At 37.6% G+C, this 17,408-nt stretch overlaps 1 protein-coding gene across 2 annotated transcripts in view; it reads right to left on the minus strand.

Annotated features, from left to right (window-relative positions):
* The window catches only part of Gys2 (glycogen synthase 2), a 55,492-nt gene that overhangs the window by 10,524 nt on the left and 27,560 nt on the right, over positions 1–17,408 (minus strand). For both annotated transcript variants that reach the window (XM_010615619.3, XM_019206312.2), the window contains exons 6-11: positions 14,778–14,895; positions 14,481–14,601; positions 9,569–9,675; positions 8,868–8,927; positions 8,354–8,432; positions 6,886–6,999 (exon numbers count right to left, since the gene is read on the minus strand). In XM_010615619.3, coding sequence (XP_010613921.1) covers positions 6,886–6,999; positions 8,354–8,432; positions 8,868–8,927; positions 9,569–9,675; positions 14,481–14,601; positions 14,778–14,895 — 599 coding nt within the window. The remainder of the gene's footprint in view (positions 1–6,885; positions 7,000–8,353; positions 8,433–8,867; positions 8,928–9,568; positions 9,676–14,480; positions 14,602–14,777; positions 14,896–17,408) is intronic.

Genomic DNA, 17,408 nt, shown 5'->3' on the forward strand with positions numbered 1-17,408 from the left:
AAACAAAAAAAAAAAAAAAAAATTGAGAAGCCATTGTGTAAATAGATATTTTATATACAAGCATTACTGATTTTAATCAAATAAATGATCTATAGTGTATCTCTCCAATTAATAAAAAAGCACACATATCAACTTGCACCCTTGTTCGCATGCAGAGATGTACTCCTAGCTCCTGGCTGCCCCTAACTTTCTGCTTTACACTGCGTGGCCCATTCTCACCCTGATACCTTTCTCTGGACAGCCTGGGCACCATCCTCACTCTGGAACCTGTGAGGGCCCCACCCAGTAGCTTTACAAACAAACTGTTCTCCAGAGAAAGAGAAAGAAGAAAAGGCAGAGAACAAAGAACAGGCCCACCACACTTTTCATGTTTTACTCGCAGAATAAGAATATTTATTCTACCAAAGAGATGACTTTGAAGAAAAATCCCAATTTTTCAGTGTAACAATAATCACAACGATTTATAATGTGCCATAAACACTTTTCACATATATTACCTCATTTCGTCCTAGCAACCCTGTAGGGTGGGAGGAATGGACATTCTCATTATCCTAATCTTAGAAATAAAAAAACCAAGGCAGAACAAGGGCCATGGGTTTATTCATTTTAAGCTGATGTTATAACTTTATAATCTCATCATATGCCAAGAATTAAAGTAAAAGACGCTTTGCAGTCTTCATTTTAATGGAGAATTTTAACTCATCGATCTGCAAAGATGCTATAGCTGTTATATCTCAGTAGACCATAGGAGTACGTTAAACTGAAGAAGAAATAAAAGCGTACAATGCTTGAAAAATGTCCAAAGCCAGTACTTAAAATTGATGGTTTGTTCAGGCACAAGAATTACAAAAGGGCAAAGTAAGTGGATAAATTATTTTCTTCCACAAAACATGATTTGAACTCCTATTGTGTGCAAAGTAATGCACTAGAAAAAGAGACGAGACTACTATGCTGTGTGTGTACGCGGGCATTGTCTGCTAGCAAGGGGTTCTCGCCTCTTGGCAAAGAACCAGAAAGAGGATTTGAAAATTATTGTACCTATTTTAGCATTTCCAATTTTAGGAAAAGTTGCCCTCTCCACAGCCCAATTTTGAACACAAAACATCATGGCTCATTTATTTTGTCCCCAGACAACCAGAATGACCACAGAGCTAAAATAAGCAGCAGATGCTGTGGTCCATAACCAGCCAACTGCAGAAGTCCAGGGCAGAGGAAGGGAGTCTAGAAGTCAGCTGAAGGTTATTGAAAGAATTCAGTGAGATTTTGTATACAAAGGACTCCACACCTTGCTCCCTGCAGGCCCTATTAGCAGGAAAAACAAGGCAAACAAACAAACTTGACTAACTTTTTATTCATCTCAACGAGAAGTGAGGTTCTAGGAAGCTGGTTCACTTTCAGAGTAGTGGCCCAATATGAAGGATAAGCTTTTCCCCTTACCCCACATCACCAAGGAGGGCTATATGATAAATAAATCCCAAATCAAAAAAGACTGTGGTCTCTGGTGTGAATACACTGTAATAGTACATAAGATCCTAATGAGATAACTATCACTGTGAAATGGGAAGAAAAGGGCTAAAGGTGTAGGGAAAGTGGGAAAGGTAGGGGAAGGGTAATGAGGGAAAAGAAAAAAAATGTGAGCAAATGCAAAGATGGAAATAAAGTGTTTGTAAATGTGGAGGGGAGGAGGGGGTGAAGGGAGGGCAGAGACGAGGGGTAAAAATGAGAACCAAGACCTGTCATGCATAGGTACAAGATCCCAATGATGAATGTAACTGTACTGTATACCTAAAATGTACCAATAAACTCAATTAGAAAAAAAAGACTGTGGTGCGGTCTGTATTTAATACTAAATGCTTGCCAAGTCATTCTGAGAATTACGATCTATTCTGTGTAGCTCTATTTTAAAAGATGGTGATCAAACAGGTACCTAGATTAATACAAGCCTAAGTGATGGCTAAGTTTTTAAAGATTTCTTTTAAGAAAATAACATTCACCTAATTTGGGATGGATGGACATTTCTCTCAGTGCTTTAAGTAGACATTAAATGCCAGAAAGGTGCTGTATTGTGTGTGCGTGTGTGAGTGCACACGCGTGCACAGTTGCATGGTTCCTGTATGGTATTAATAAATGTATATCTCAAAATACTTGTGCATTTAACAGTATAAACATAATTTACATGAGACAAACTTCCATCTCTATTCACGCTACATCCCTCCATTGCTCATATGGTTTTACATCTCTGCCACTTCATTTACTTGTCCTCTGGCTGGCCAACACATCTTCCCGTTATTTACACAAAGCTCTGCTCCTTGATTAAGATCTAATTAATATGGTAGATCATCTCATTTATAAAATCTTATCAAGTTCCACAAGTAAAGATAAACCCACTTTCCTTTATGCTCATCAAACTCTGCTTGCATCTCTTTTAAAATACTTGTCATCTATCAGATACTGAACTATGCATTAATAAAATACATACTTATTATATTTAGTGCTAGTATTTATTGTGCATTTACTATGTGCCAGGTACCGGGCTAAATGTAGTACCTATATTGTATTTAAATTTGGCAATTCTATGTATGAGTGGCTGTTTCATCCCATTTTATCAATAGAAGACTGAGGTAGACTCAGATTGAACACGTTTACAAATTGAATAAAAGTCAGGGATTTAAAGCCAGACAGTGTGGTTACAAAGTAGCTTAGATTTCCTTCAAAAGGTCCTGATCCCAAGGATCTTGATTGACAGCCCCAGCTGCCTACAGGCTCCCCTGAACTCCCTTCAGTACATGGACTGGCAGAAACAGTAGTGCTGCCCATTGGTTGATTTATCTAGTGGGCAAGTCTTGCTTGTGAAATCCCTAACACTATTAGTAGGGATCTCTATTGAAACTGCTGAATTCATTTGCCCATAGAATGTTACCCTTGTATTTGCCACTTGGAAACTGCTTTGGTAAATAGGAAGGATCCATGAAGGTATAAGGAAAGGAAAGGTCGCTAACTACAGAAAAAGTACGTGTACCAACACTGATATATTTAAAATAAGTAAAAAGTAAACCATTTTCCCACACATGCATACACATGATACAATAATAATTACCTTTTATATTAAAAAAAGCATTCTAAAATAATTGTGAATTGGTGTTTGCTGCAGATAGTGCTATACAATTGTCATTTCTATTTCTGTGTGTGTGTGTGTGTGTGTGTGTGTGTGTGTGTGTGTTCATCCTTTGTGTTGATTTAGGTCTATTCACTGACCAGTCACATGGGTTGGTCTTGGACCACTGTTTGTCCGCTGTGTGCTTCACTGGAAGTCTGCTAACTAATTTTTATTAATTATAGCTCTTTTTAAAATGCATTTAATTTTTCTTTTTGAAAAGGAAAAATAAAGGGAGGGAGAGGAAGGGAAGAAAGACTGAGACGTTTTTGGACCTGGGCTGTAGTTTGTGGACCTTGTGTCTCATTCTTTGTGCTCCCCTTGCCTGAGTGTCTGTCTGGCTGTCTCTCTGTCTCCTCTTGCTTTCAACCTCTTTATGCTTCATAGGCATTTCCTCTAACGAGCCATTAGTGCATCTAACCTGCCCGCACATCTGCTTCGGAGATGACCATAACTGAGATAATATCACTGCTTCAAAGAACTCACAGCCTTTCTGAACATATGGACACAGAAAATCCTTTAAAAAAAGATTTAATGGATAATTTACGTAATTGCAGTAGACATAAAGTGCCTTGGGGATGCAGATAAGAAAGCAACTGCTCCTGTCTGGCACAGAGGAAAGTGTTAGAGAAAAGAGCAAGGATGAGATGACTTGCAGGTTGGATCCCAAAGAAAATGTTAGAATGACTGTGATAAGGGGATTTCACAAAGAAATAATGACATTAATATGTTTAGGAAGTAGGAACTTGCCCATTCTTGAAAAACTGTTTCAATGATATAAAAAATATTAGGGCTGGGGGTATGGCTCAGTGTTGGGTACTTGGGTTTGACCCCTAGCCCTGCAAACTGAGAGAAAGAGAGAAAGACAACAAATTAAACATAGATTGGTAAAGCATTCTCTGTTCAGAGCTCCCAATTGCAAGGCACCTTTCAGCCTCAGTTCCCACAGAGTGATAAAAACATGGACCACTGCCAACACCATGACCTACCATCCTTCCTCCACCCTCCTGCTTCCCTCCTTCACATTGTGTTTTTGCCCATGACTCCTACAGGTGTGAAGACACCAGACAGGTCTTCACTGGAGGAGCTACAGAGGTAGATATGGGTGTGGCATACAAGGGTCTGAGGAAAGCAGAAATGTACAAAAGAAAAAGAAGCTTTCCTTGCCTCTACCTTTCAAAGAAAAAGATTAAGAAGGATGGGTCAGGTGAACTATGTGACAACAAGGACAAGTTAGTGCTGACACATTTTGTGGACAGATATCTCTGTGGATCCAGTCTGATAGAAAAATAAATGCAAAGGGTGGGGCATCCATGATAGATGAAATCTGCTTTTCCAGATAATAATATCTTTCTTGCTGCAGGAGGTGTGTTAAGTGTGAAAATTTGTAAATACAGCACCAAAAGACAGAAATGCAAAAGCACTCACAATTGTATGGCACAAGATGATACATGCATATATGTAAATAAGTCTGAAAATTATGGGATAACACAGGATGGAACATTGTGTAAACTGCTTAGTTGATTCATGAGCTCTTTCCACCATAAAGAAAATTTCTCCTGCCTGAAATATTTTTCTCTTCTAATTTTCTGCTCTTTTCCCCCTGGGTTTTCATTTAACCTTTTCTGAAATATTGAAGGTTCTTTACATCAACATTATTCTTCACTTGTTCAACCCCATTTTCAAGGATTTCAAGGTCACCATTCTCTTGTTTCCACCACAAAACTGTTTGCACCAATAGCTTCTTTTGCAATTGCCCTTTTAAGTCTCAAATTTGTGCTAAGTTTGCATTACACATCTCAGATTGAACATCTCACATGTAACTCTAATTCAATCTAACAAAAGCTGAACTAAGTTCATGACATGCCCTTCAAACTAGCTTCTCTTAGTCTTTCTTTAGTTTTTAGAAAGCATTGGTTAGATCCTCAAGGCAGAAGGTGATTATTCTTGACTTCTCCCTTTGTCTCACCACCATTGTCCATTGGTGTTACGCTTTATACTCAGATGTACCCCCAGAGCTTCACACACTCACAAGTGGAGCTCTTTAGAGGTAGCTGGATCTAGGGTGTATGAATATGGATTAAGGGAGTATGACAACTAAATTAGTCCACTAATTGGTTTACCTTACTAATGGGAAGGCCCTCCCTGAGTATGAGTAGCACCAACCAATAGTCTGATACCCTGAATGGAATAAAAGGGAAAGGGAGGCTTGATGCTACTGCTTGCTACATCCTGCCTGCTATGCCATGAGCTATTTCTCTGTTGTGTCCCTCTGCTACATGGCCCTGCCTTGGAACCAGCTGACTATGGACCGAAACCTCTACATACTGTGAGCAAAAATAAACATTTCCTCTGTAAATTTTTGGGTGTCAGGTACTGTGTCTCAGCAATGAGAAAAGTTAGTAAGACATAATCTAAGAATACATCATTTTTTCTCAAAAACATCAGGAGGAGAAAGAGTCGAGGCAAAGTTTGTTTTCAAATGTGGAGAAATTTAAGGCATATTTATAGAAAGAAGGAAAGAGGCTAATTCTAAGCAACAAATCTTCAATGTAATAACTGGGCATGGTGGTACATGTCTGGAATCCCAGCACTCTAGGTGACTGAGGCAGGAAGATCACAAGTTTGAGTCCAGCCTGAGCAACTTAATGATTTAGTGAGATTTTGTCTCTAAAAAAATATACAAAAGGAGGGCTTGGGGATGTAGCTAAGTCTGAAGGCCCTGAGTTCAGTTTCCACTACGGAAGAGGCAGGGAGAGAAAAAGAAGAGGAGAGGAGAGGAAAAAGGGAGTGGGAGAAGAGAAAGCTAGAGATGCAGTTAGATGGTAGAGTGCCTGCTTAGCATTCAGGAAGCCCTCGATTTAATCTCTAGCACCCAAAACAACAACAAAATTTAAAGGAGGGGAGGGGAAAGAACACATAGAGTGAATTTCCTAAGGATACAGGAGTGAATGAAATGTCAGAACTGGAGGGGGGAATATGTCACAATCGTTATTTGAGGCCACCATGAGAGATACTGAAGAAACTCATATTAAATTCTCAAGAAAATCATCTGCTAAAAGTGAAAAGAAGAAGATGTAGGGGCTTTGAAAAGACTGGTAGCAGCTTATGATCATTTGATCTTGAATAAGGATGAATGGAAGCGAGTAAAGTTAAACAATGATCTATTTATGTCTTTCTCTCTGCCATCCACACCAGGTACCATGCGTGGCTCAGTAAATATGAAGAGATTAAGTTTCACAGTGGAGAAACCAGGTTTCATTCATAAAAATATTCTTAGCAAATAATACTGCACCTCATTGTTGCAGAAACTCAAGAGTCAAAAGAATTAACTGGTCAGGAGAAAATGACATAAAAACATGCTCTAAAACTGGACACTTCTCATATTATCCCCTTAAATTGCACTTTATCAGGAAGGAATAGTCATAATTCATATTAGTACTATACATATTAAAGTAATTTTTGGAATTCTTAGTAATTCATGTATCATTAAGAAATAGGTGATTTTCTTATGCTTTTGGTAAATTGTACAATGAAAATATAAATTAGGATTCTAACTCAAAGCCACAAGTACATTTCAGTTTGCAAGAATGATATAAAATATTCATTATCCTCTAAAATCCAAAAACAAGAAACAACTAATTTTCTTTGATAATGCTTCTAATATTTCGATTCTCCACCAAGCTATCCTATGTCATTTGGAAGCAGCCTTCATGAGCAGCTGGTTCTACCTTGACTCTGTCGGAACGGCTGTTGAAAAGCCCGAGCCGTCTAATGGTGCTGAGGATGGGATCTGTGGAGTCATCGATCATGTTGTGAGTTGTCACCGGCGGCAGAGACTGTCGCTGACGTAACAGAGGCAGAAAATGTCAGTGGTGGAAGGAATTAATGAGTGTGCTAATTTCAACAACAGGCCACTGACATTTGATGCAACCTTCATGCGCTCAGACTTTTGAGATGACAAGATGATAGTACCTAAGTTTTGTGCGTGTTTGAGGAAGATAATCACTTCAAGAACTTTCTGCACACACAGGGGACACAGGAAGCTTTTGTTTTCACCTGCACCCACCGTAACAAAGGCTAGACTTCCTGACTGCCTCTGGTGTTTATTCGGAATATAAGCATGTCTGGGATCTTACCCAGGTTGAACTTTACTGGAGTCCTCTAGTGGAGCTGCTGTCCAGTTCCTGGGATCTCACTAGTAGGCCAAGAGTGTGGGTGCATGCCTAAAACATTTGTTTTGCTGTTTTTTGCCATAATTCTGTTTGCCTTAGGACATTCATGTTTTTTTCTACTCTGACAAATTCTATGCCTTGGGAAAAATTTAGTAGGTTTTTTATTACAATAAAATTTTCAACTGGCAACATTAGTTACAAATGAATTTTGTAAGTGGATGCAAGGACAAATTTCATAAATTGTAAAGATTTTTTGTTGTCCTTCCCATTACACTTTTTTCATTAGTACAGGTTCGTGATATGTAATGAATACATTCATTGTGGGGAGATGGCATGTATACATATTGTATCTTAATCCTCATTACTTCTTCCCTTCCCTAGATCTGCTCCCCATCTGTGTAGTCTACCTCCTGTTTCCTATCATTTATCTTTTATTTTATTATTGAAATTATTTACACTTTGGATAGATCATATAAGAAAAACCATACAGTATTTAACCTGCATTTGATTTATTTCACTTAGAAGTATGGTCTCAAGTCCATCCATTTTCCTACAAATGACTCAAATTTTACCTCTTCATGGCTGAGTAGTACTTCATTCTGTATATATTCCACATTTTCTCTATTTAGAAAGAAGCTTGTAAGATTACTCACAAAAGACATGCAAAGCCAGCATTAAAGTGACTATTAGAATATCTTGGGCTGGGGATTTGGCTCAGTGGTTCCACTGCCTGCTTTCCAAGTGCAAGGAACTGAGTTTGATCCCTGGTACCAAAAAAAAAAAAAAAAAAAAAAAAAGAATATCTTTTTTGGGGGTGTGTACAGGAGATCGAACTCAGGACCTTGCACTTGTGAGGTAGGCGGCAGAACCACTGAGCTAAATCCCCAGCCCTAGAATGTCTTCTGACTCTCAGCTCTACAAAGTTCCCAAATTGGCACATTCCAATTTAATATTAATTTAATATTTAAATATTGACTTAGATTAATCTTAGTAATTATGAGAAATGATGGGTACTATTTTTTACCTGAGTTGAAAAGATGGCTCTTTTCATAATTGTAAGGTCATCTCGATCCAAAATATTATTCATGTCAGGAATTTCTCCTCTATGAGGAAAATAATATTAATAATAAAAATAAAAGAGTAACAATTAAATGCTAAGTGCCAGACATATATATATATGTATATATATAATACTTTTCATTTATTTTAAAATGTTATTATGTATTAAGCAAAGATGTTAATGTGGATTTCACATATAAGTACATATATATTTTATATGTGTGTAGTATACATATTAAGTCATATATATATTTTGACTTGGAGTCTCCCCTGCTTTAGAACTTGCTTGAGTATTCAAATACATTCTAAGTACAAGCTGTTTACTGGTATTTTTGCAATAAAAGACAAAAAATTGCTTACATGACATATTACATCTTGAAAAACTCTTAATTTCTTTCTACTTATCTACCTAGAACAAAATAAATACATGATAACATCTAAATTATTAAATCTGGAGTGTTGCCTTCCAAGCCCCCTACCTTAACAATGCATCATAGAGTTTCTTTCCAAACTTTTCCTTCATTGAATGTACAGTGTCCCTGTGTGAAACAGAATGATTTCTAATTTAGACAGTGTCATAACTTTTCATTTTCCTTTTTCATAACAGTGCTGTTGTTTCATCAGCATTCTCTGAAATCTCAGGTCTTACAGAGCCTCTTTTATTATTTTCGCATTTGCAAATTTAGCTTGAGTGAGGAAGCCCACAGCTGAAGAAACAGGACACTGACCAGCACAGACAGCTCAAGTGTTCTGTGCTTGATCATAACCAAGTGATGGTTAGAAGCAGGGACGAGCAGGGAGGAGGAGGGAGGAACAGGGACTGGAGCTATAGATAGAGCAGGTTTGGGAACCAGTAAATAATTGTTGATTCCATGCTGAGTGTAAGAGAGTCATTACACATGCAGTTTTTAAATAAAAGGCTTAAGACATAGTCATCCTGCCTTGCAGAATTCTGCAGAGGCTTGCTCCTGCCATGGTTGCTTATTTCAAAGTTTTTTGAATAAGAGCTATAATGTTGTACGCCACGACAGCATCTGCCATGGAAACGAAATGGAAAGAACCAAGTAGGATAAATAAACTTAGGGGAAAATGTTCTAGAAGAAATCTCAGGGGTCTTGCAACTGAAAAACAGATCACTTTACGTTCATTGCTGGAGCATGTTCACAAGACCTGAGGTTACCATAACTGCTTCCGCACGGCTTGTCCTTTGAGGGTTTCCACGTTGAAATTGTTTGTCTTGGCCGGCATAATGAAAAACACCACCACGGTGACATTGCTTTTATGCATCTGAAGAGAGATTAAAAAATACCACAGCATCGGCTGTCAAAGATTAAAAACACATGTGACAGATGGACCTTAAACTTTGAAAAATAGTGCTTTGAAATGTCATTAGGGAACAAACAAGGGCCTTATTTATAATTCACAGAAAATTTATTTCCATTTTTTCATGACTTTTTCAGGAATTTTTATTTAAATCAAACCTGCAATCAAGATTTAACAATTAACAAATTGAAAATCAGAAACAAACTATTTATTGGCATTGAACATCTAAAATAGGTAACGATAGCTATTGATACCACAGAGCTTATCTGTAGTTAAAAAATAACTTAAATGTCAGCTAACATTACAAATTAGATATTTAGGGGACTGGGTGACCGTGCCCTCCCCTGCCTGTGCCGCCATTGCTCCAATAAGGAAAGTGAGAACTGGGAAGGCTGCTCTGAGATCCCTTCTCCCACCCACCTGCTTGGGCCCAGTCAGCAGGATAGGGTAGCTGCGCCCTCACCTGCCTGCGCCACTCCATCACTCCAGCAAGGAAGGTGAGACCTGGGATGGAAGCTCTGAGATCCTTTCTCTCTCTGGCCTGCTTGGGTCCAGTTGGTGGGACTGGGAACATGTGCCTTCCCCTGCCTGTGCTGGCATCAGCTCCAGCAAGGAAGTCAGTGGGACTGAGTAGCTTTGCCCTCCCATGCCTGCACCACCATCAGCTCCAGCAAGGAGGATGAACCTGACACCACCATGCTGAGATCCCTTCTCCCTCCGGGCTGCTTGGGCCCAGTCGGCAGGACTGGGTAGCTACCCCCTCCGCTGCCTGAGCCACCATCAGCTCCAGCAAGGAAGGTAGCCGCGTGGGCGCCCTGGAAACACCCCCCCACCCCACCACCGCCACTCTCACACTTTGATTGTGCCAGTCTTTGGACACACTCTGCATAGGCATAGGTGGTCATAAAGGGTATTTTTCTTCCCAACTTTGAACATCTTTAAAGAAAGGGTGGGGGAAAACCTGTAGTAGAACTGTGTGGAGTTCAACCCTGCAGGAGGTCAGGGAACTCAATCTGGGCCTTGCAGCCCAAGGTCAGTCTGCATTGCAGGGGTCTGCCATCAGCTAGCTGAGACCAGGGGACTTGGTTCTGCACATGGGTATGCACATTATATAGTATGACAACAGATATATAGTCTGAAAGAGGCCCTTCAAATTCATTGTTTTCTTTCTTTTCCTCATTCCACTCTGCAAATTCTTTTTTCTATCCTCCTTCTCAAACACAATCTCCTGCTCCACCATTTTATCCCTCATTTCCCTCTGTTCCTGCTCCTGCCCTAACTCAGGTTCCTTGTTTATCATTTTTTTTCTTCATGTTATTTTCTTCTGTCATTTTACCTCACTCAGGGGTCAATAGTTTCAAAGAAAGTGAGCCCCTATTACTGTTAAGTGGTTATATTCTTGCACTCTGTCTTCCCCTTTTGAATTTAACAGTTTCCTAAAGATTATATGGTCATTCTATGTCCCCTGGCTTCACTTGAAACCTTCTCCAATTCTTTTACTTATCTACTCCTCTCATCCCAACTCTGTCTAAGCCCCCATCCTAAATGGTAAAGATGCTATATTAAAGAGTTTATTCACTGCAAACATATTTTGGACTGCTTCTTGGTTTTAATTTAATTCACATAGTTTAAAGGTGATAGACTAATGACTACCACAAGTGGTCAATTTGCAAGTTGTGCTTGATCCTATTGTGTTATTGATTGTATCAATTGAGCTATAGGATTGTGATTGATTTAATGAGCTGTCTTCTCTGATATTAAAAAAATGAGAATGTCTATGAGTCTTTTGAGACTCAAAAGCTAAAGCACAACTATATCAGGAAAATTTAAGTAATAATCCAAAAATTAAACCAAGGACAACCCAACAACAAAAATAAAAAGGAGAAAACACTTAAGCAAGACACAAAGATAAACTTCCAGTTCACCAGTGGTAAACAGTAGGGCAAATGAGGATGAAAAATCTGATAGTGAACCAGCAGGACACCCTGAACTCATAGCACAGGAAGTAACAAAACAGATCAATCAGGCTCTAGAAAAATTCAAAACAGAAATAATTTCCCAGATAACCATAGAGATGGTGAGCAAAATGAAAGTCATGATTCGAGACTCTGCCACTGAAAAATAGATGAGCTCAGGACCATGATAGAAGCCACGAAGGCCCAGCATAAGAAAGAAATGGAAACAACAAATGCCCAACACAGGAAAGAAATGGAATCCATAAAACAGATTCAAACAGATATCCAGGAGATTAAAAACTTTATTGAAAGTGTTCAAAACAGAATAAAAGAACGTGAAGATAGAATCTCAGATATAGAAGATAGGAATGCAGTCAGTGACCCTGAAAAGAGAGGTCTCTTAAAAACAGTAAGGGATCACAAGAAATTGTTCCAACAACTCCTAAATGATCAACCTGCCAAAGATTAAAATTAGACCCTTATCTTTCACCATGCACTAAACTAAAATTGAAGTAGATTAAAGATCTAAATACTAAAAAAGAAACATTAAACTTGCTGAAAGATAAGATAGGCAGAACTCTTGAAGACATTGGCATAGGAAAAGAGTTTATGAACAAATCCTCAGTAGCACAGGAACTAGCAGAAAGAATCAACAACTGGGATCTCATCTTATTAAAAAGCTTCTGCACTGCAAAAGTCACCATTAACAGAACTAAAAGACAATCTACAATGTGGGAAAAAATTTTTACCAGCTGCTCCTCAGACAAAGGGCTCTTATCTAGAATATATAAAGAACTCTAAACAACCAGCCTCCCCTCACATATAAAGACCCTATTCAAAAATGGGCATCTGAAATGAACAGACATTTCTCAGACAAAGAAGTAAAAGTATCAAGTAAATATATGACAAAATGTTTCACATCACTGGTCATTCGAGAGATGCAGATGAAAACAACATTGAGATTCCACCTTACCCCACAAAGAATGACTGCTATCAAGAAATCAACCAATAATAAATGTTGGCAGGGTTTTGGGGAGAAAGGAACCCTTATTCATTGTGATTGGGAGTGCAGACTGGTGCAACCACTATGGAAATCAATATGGAGATACCTCAAAGAACTGGGACTAGAGGTTCCATTTGACCCAGCCATCCCTCTGCTGGGTATCTTTCCAAAAGAACTAAAAGAATCATATCACAGTGATGTATGCACACCTATGTTTATAGCGGCACAGTTTGTAATAGCTAAAACTTGGAAACAGCCAATTTGCCCATCAGTTGGAAACTGGATAAAGAAGACATGGTTTTTCCATAAAATGGAATACTACTCAGCCATAAAGAATGAGAAATTAGATTCATTCATAGAAAAATGGATACATATTGAGGATATACTCCTAAGTGAAATAAATAAGTCACACATGTATAAATACCGAATAGTTTCACTGGTGTGAAAAACTATAATAGTAAATAGTATCCTAATGATATAATTGATCATGTGAAATAGGTAGAAAAGGACTAAAGATGTAGGGAAAGTGGGAAGGGTAGGGGAAAGGTAAGAAGGGAAAAGAAAAAAATAGGAGAACATGAAAAAATGGAAATAAAGTGTTTGTTAATGGTGAGAGGAGGAGGGGATGAAGGGAGGTCAGGGACAAGGGGAAAAAATGAGAACCAAAACCTGTCATATATAGGTACAAGATCCCAATAATGAATGTAACTGTACTGTATACCTAAATGTACCAATAAACTCAATGAGAAAAAAAAATTAGTTATTTAAAAGTTTAGCTAGTTTAAAGAACTAATTTTGTTATCAGGGATAGAACTCAGAACCTTGAGCTTGCAAGGCAGGCACGGTGCCACTGAGCTAAACCCCCAGCCCTCTCAGTGTCTTAATAAGATTGAAATTTTACATTGGTCTCTTATGGGTATTTCCTGTTATTTATTCTATATGTTCGTGTAATAAGATTGGAATATAAACTAATCATTAACAGCTATGGCGTGGTACCATTTTCTATAGTTGTCTGTGGCAAAGTTTTATTGCTAGATTTGTTGGGAACTTCTTTTAAGGTCGACCTTAAAACCTGGTTCCACACTGTTGGGAGCCTGGACCTCCTTTTCCCTCCTAGTGCCCACATACTGTCAGAGGATGCTTCCTAGATTAACAGTTTGAAACAGTTCAACCTGGGGAATAGGCCTGGCTGGTGAGCCGAGGAGGAACTGAGTTTGCAAAATCCATCCTGGGTTCACATTTTCTGAGAGCTCCTGCTAGAGTGCTTGGCCAGCAGCCATGGACACGTGCTACTCTGCATCGCTGCTTCTCTTGGGGCAAGGTGGCCATGGTCACAGCTGCCTGTGATTAGGTGGCTAGATGTAATAGTAAGGGTCAGAATTAGGACACCCAGTTTCATACACTCAAGTGACATCTTTTGTTACTATTGAGATATATCCAAGGCTCATCTTCACTGGCTTAAAAAGAACAAGTGCCGTTTTGCTCTCCATTTGCTTGTTTTCTCTGTATTTATCCTACAACTGATTACAAATCTTCGTAACAGAAAAGGGATGTTATGTAATGACATCTGAAAACACAGCACATATAATGTGAGGGTCTCTTTTAAAAAATACTTGATAACACAGACAATAATATTACAATCTGTAAGTTGCAAGAACAGAGCTATTTTCAGGATAAAGCTATCATTTTAATCTTCAAAATCATGTATCCTCTTGACAACTATCAAATAGAGGTCAAAAAGCTCTTCCATCCCCACAGGAGGAAGTCATCCTTATAAGAGCATCGTCCATGCACACATGAAATTTTCTTACCCTCAGCAAAAAGTTTAGTCTGGATAAGGATTCTAGGAAGATGTCAGCTCCTTTGTTTGAAAACTCATACCTCCCCGCAATGAAAAGGAATAACGTCTTTTCCAAATCAAAGTCAAGATGACTGAAACAAGACAAAATAATTTTGAATGAAAAAAACACAATACAACAAGATGTACCCAGAAATGCTGTTAAGGTACAAAGGGAGCTAAGAAAAAGAAACATTTACCACAACAATTCTGTTTGTTCTCTAACTGAAAGATCACATGCTAATTTTATTTTTAAATAAAGAAAGCATACCCATAGAAATGACCTCGAACAAAATCTTGGATCCTGGCCTTGTACATGGCATGCAGATTTTGAAACTCATGCACTGCTGAAAACTTCTTCACATTCAAGCCATTTGGAGTAATTACATCTGGAAAATCAAAGCAAAATCACCAAAAGTTTCCTCTGAGAAGGAGCACCACTGTGGGTACGTTTAAAAATCTATTAAGTGTCTATTAACATTTCTAGTTGTTGACTACCATAGAATTTTAAATTCATAAAACTTCAGATTTCAACCTTTTAGTTGAAATTGGAAATTAGGAGTACCTGATCTAAATTATGAGTGAGTGATACAAATTTCCATTTTTATTTCTTATATTTGTAACTTTTAAAAATTGGTTATACAGATTAATGGGTTTAGTTTTAGCAGATTTGTACATGCACTTAACATACTTTGATCATTTCCCTCCCCATCTCTCCTTGCCTTCCCCCCAGTTTTACATTTTTGGGGGAGGTTCAATGTACATAATATATTTTGTTCCTATCCATATATTCTGTTATCCTCCTTTATAATTTACTAGTCTTGATTTCTTCTTTCCAATACAACTAATTCATTCTGCCAAAAATAGTCACCTTGATTATACTTGCTGACATTTTAATATTCTGTTAGCTAAAAACATTCAAAGAACTAATGTATATGAAGTAACTTGCATATTAAAAAAAGCTTTAAAAATATTTTATGCCCCCTTCATACATATGAAATTATAAGGATACTCATATAATGACAATTTTCTTTTGAGTAAAAATGCTAATATAAAGTAGCATTACAAATACTGTTTAAAAGGACCCACTCAATGCTTAATGTACAAGCAAGAGAATCTTCACTTTGCAAGTAGCTTCCCTGTACAGTTGGTAATGCTCCCAATTTTATTTTATTAACTAGTATACCTAATTTATATGAGTACCATTAGTTACATAATCACTTAGTTTATATAAATAATAGACTCATATCATTTCAAAAACTCAGAATATGTAACTTGAGATGTCTCTTTTTCACTTCTGTTCCCCAATTTTCTTTTTCTCCCTGGAAGCAACATTAGCTAATTTCTTTCTATTGTTCCCAAGTAGAAGACGATGGTCTTATCCACCTCTTTGAAGTTGGGTAACACAGTGGAAAACATTTTAAAGTTCAGATTTAGATATTAGCATGCATGGGCTCAGAAATCAATATTTGAAAAACTAATGACTATCTTAAAGGGCGAATGACAATTTTAAAAATTGACATTTAAGGCATAAGTTGTATTTAAACTGTTCATAATTAATACATACATGCTACTGCCTTCTCCCCGGTATTATAAACAGTCATCTTTTCAACTTTAGACAGTTTGTCAAATTTATGGTAAAAGCATAATAATACAGCAACAAATAGGTCTTCTGCAGTTAGTATATAATGACTTACTTTTTTAGGTACCTAGTGCTATTTTAACCCAGCCAACACTTGCTTCTTGATGGACCATGCCCTAGCATTGTCGTTGTGATTATACTCTTAATTGGAGAGAATTTCAATAAAACTAGAGAATACAAAATCATAGCTATGCCACATGATTCCTTCTTTTCTTTTTAGAGTGTTCTTGGGTAACTTTTTTGTATTTAATCATCTACTAAAAGTCTATTTACCTTCTTGAGCCTCAAAGGATTCAAACATTTCACAGTTTCACTCAGGGCCACCATGAGATTCTACCACTAGTCTGAAATTGGACTAGATTACAGGGTTTCTAGCTCTGTTAGAATTTGTAGGTGAAACTAGCTAATAGGAAAATCAAGATAATGAGACATATAAAATAGTCATTGCTAAACTTTTTCTGGACCTTTACAGTGGACCAGGCACTGAGCTGAGTTCTTTTCATGTATTAACTCTTTACATTATTGTAACAGTTCTACATAACAGATAGGATTGCCATCCTCGTTACACAGGTAAAACATAGGGAACTTAAGTAATCTACACAACCTCAGCCCAGCTAGTTACATGTATTCAACACAAAATCACTTTTTATATTAAATTCAGAAAGTTTAGCATCTAGCCTGTGGTTTACTACTGTTCTTTAGCTGTATCCGTAAGAAAACAAAAATTAAAGAAAATAGTCAATGGAGAAACAAAATCTAGCATAATCTTGCAGAGCACATACTTTTGTTTGATTTCTGTTTTTTGCTTGTTTGTGGCACTGAATCTAAGGCCTCATGCATGCTAGGCAAATACTCTAGCCCTGAGATACATCCCTAGCCCAAAATGTCTATTTTGAAAGATAGAAAAGCTACAAGACACATCAGAAAATAATCATATCACAGAGAACTCAGTATCTGCGGTGTTATGAAAAATAAGAAAAATAGAGGCATCTATTGCCTTTAATGCCAGAGAATATCAAGGAATATTTTTAAAAATCAGAGAATTCAGAATGTGATGATTTCTTAGAAAAGACATTTCAAGCTAGTGTTGGAGGATAGAAGCCAGAATCTAAGAGTCTAAAGAGTAAGTGAATACAGAAACTGTGGTTTTAGTCTTTCAAGATATTTGGCAACAAGAGAAAGGAGGAGACTAGATAGACATCTGACAGGGCGGCAGCCTCAAGAGAAATTTCATTTTAGAATAGAAAAAAAAAGAAGTTT

This window comes from Fukomys damarensis, unplaced genomic scaffold (assembly GCF_012274545.1).
Source record: "Fukomys damarensis isolate Sample0158 unplaced genomic scaffold, DMR_v1.0_HiC HiC_scaffold_19, whole genome shotgun sequence".
Taxonomy (NCBI): domain Eukaryota; kingdom Metazoa; phylum Chordata; class Mammalia; order Rodentia; family Bathyergidae; genus Fukomys; species Fukomys damarensis.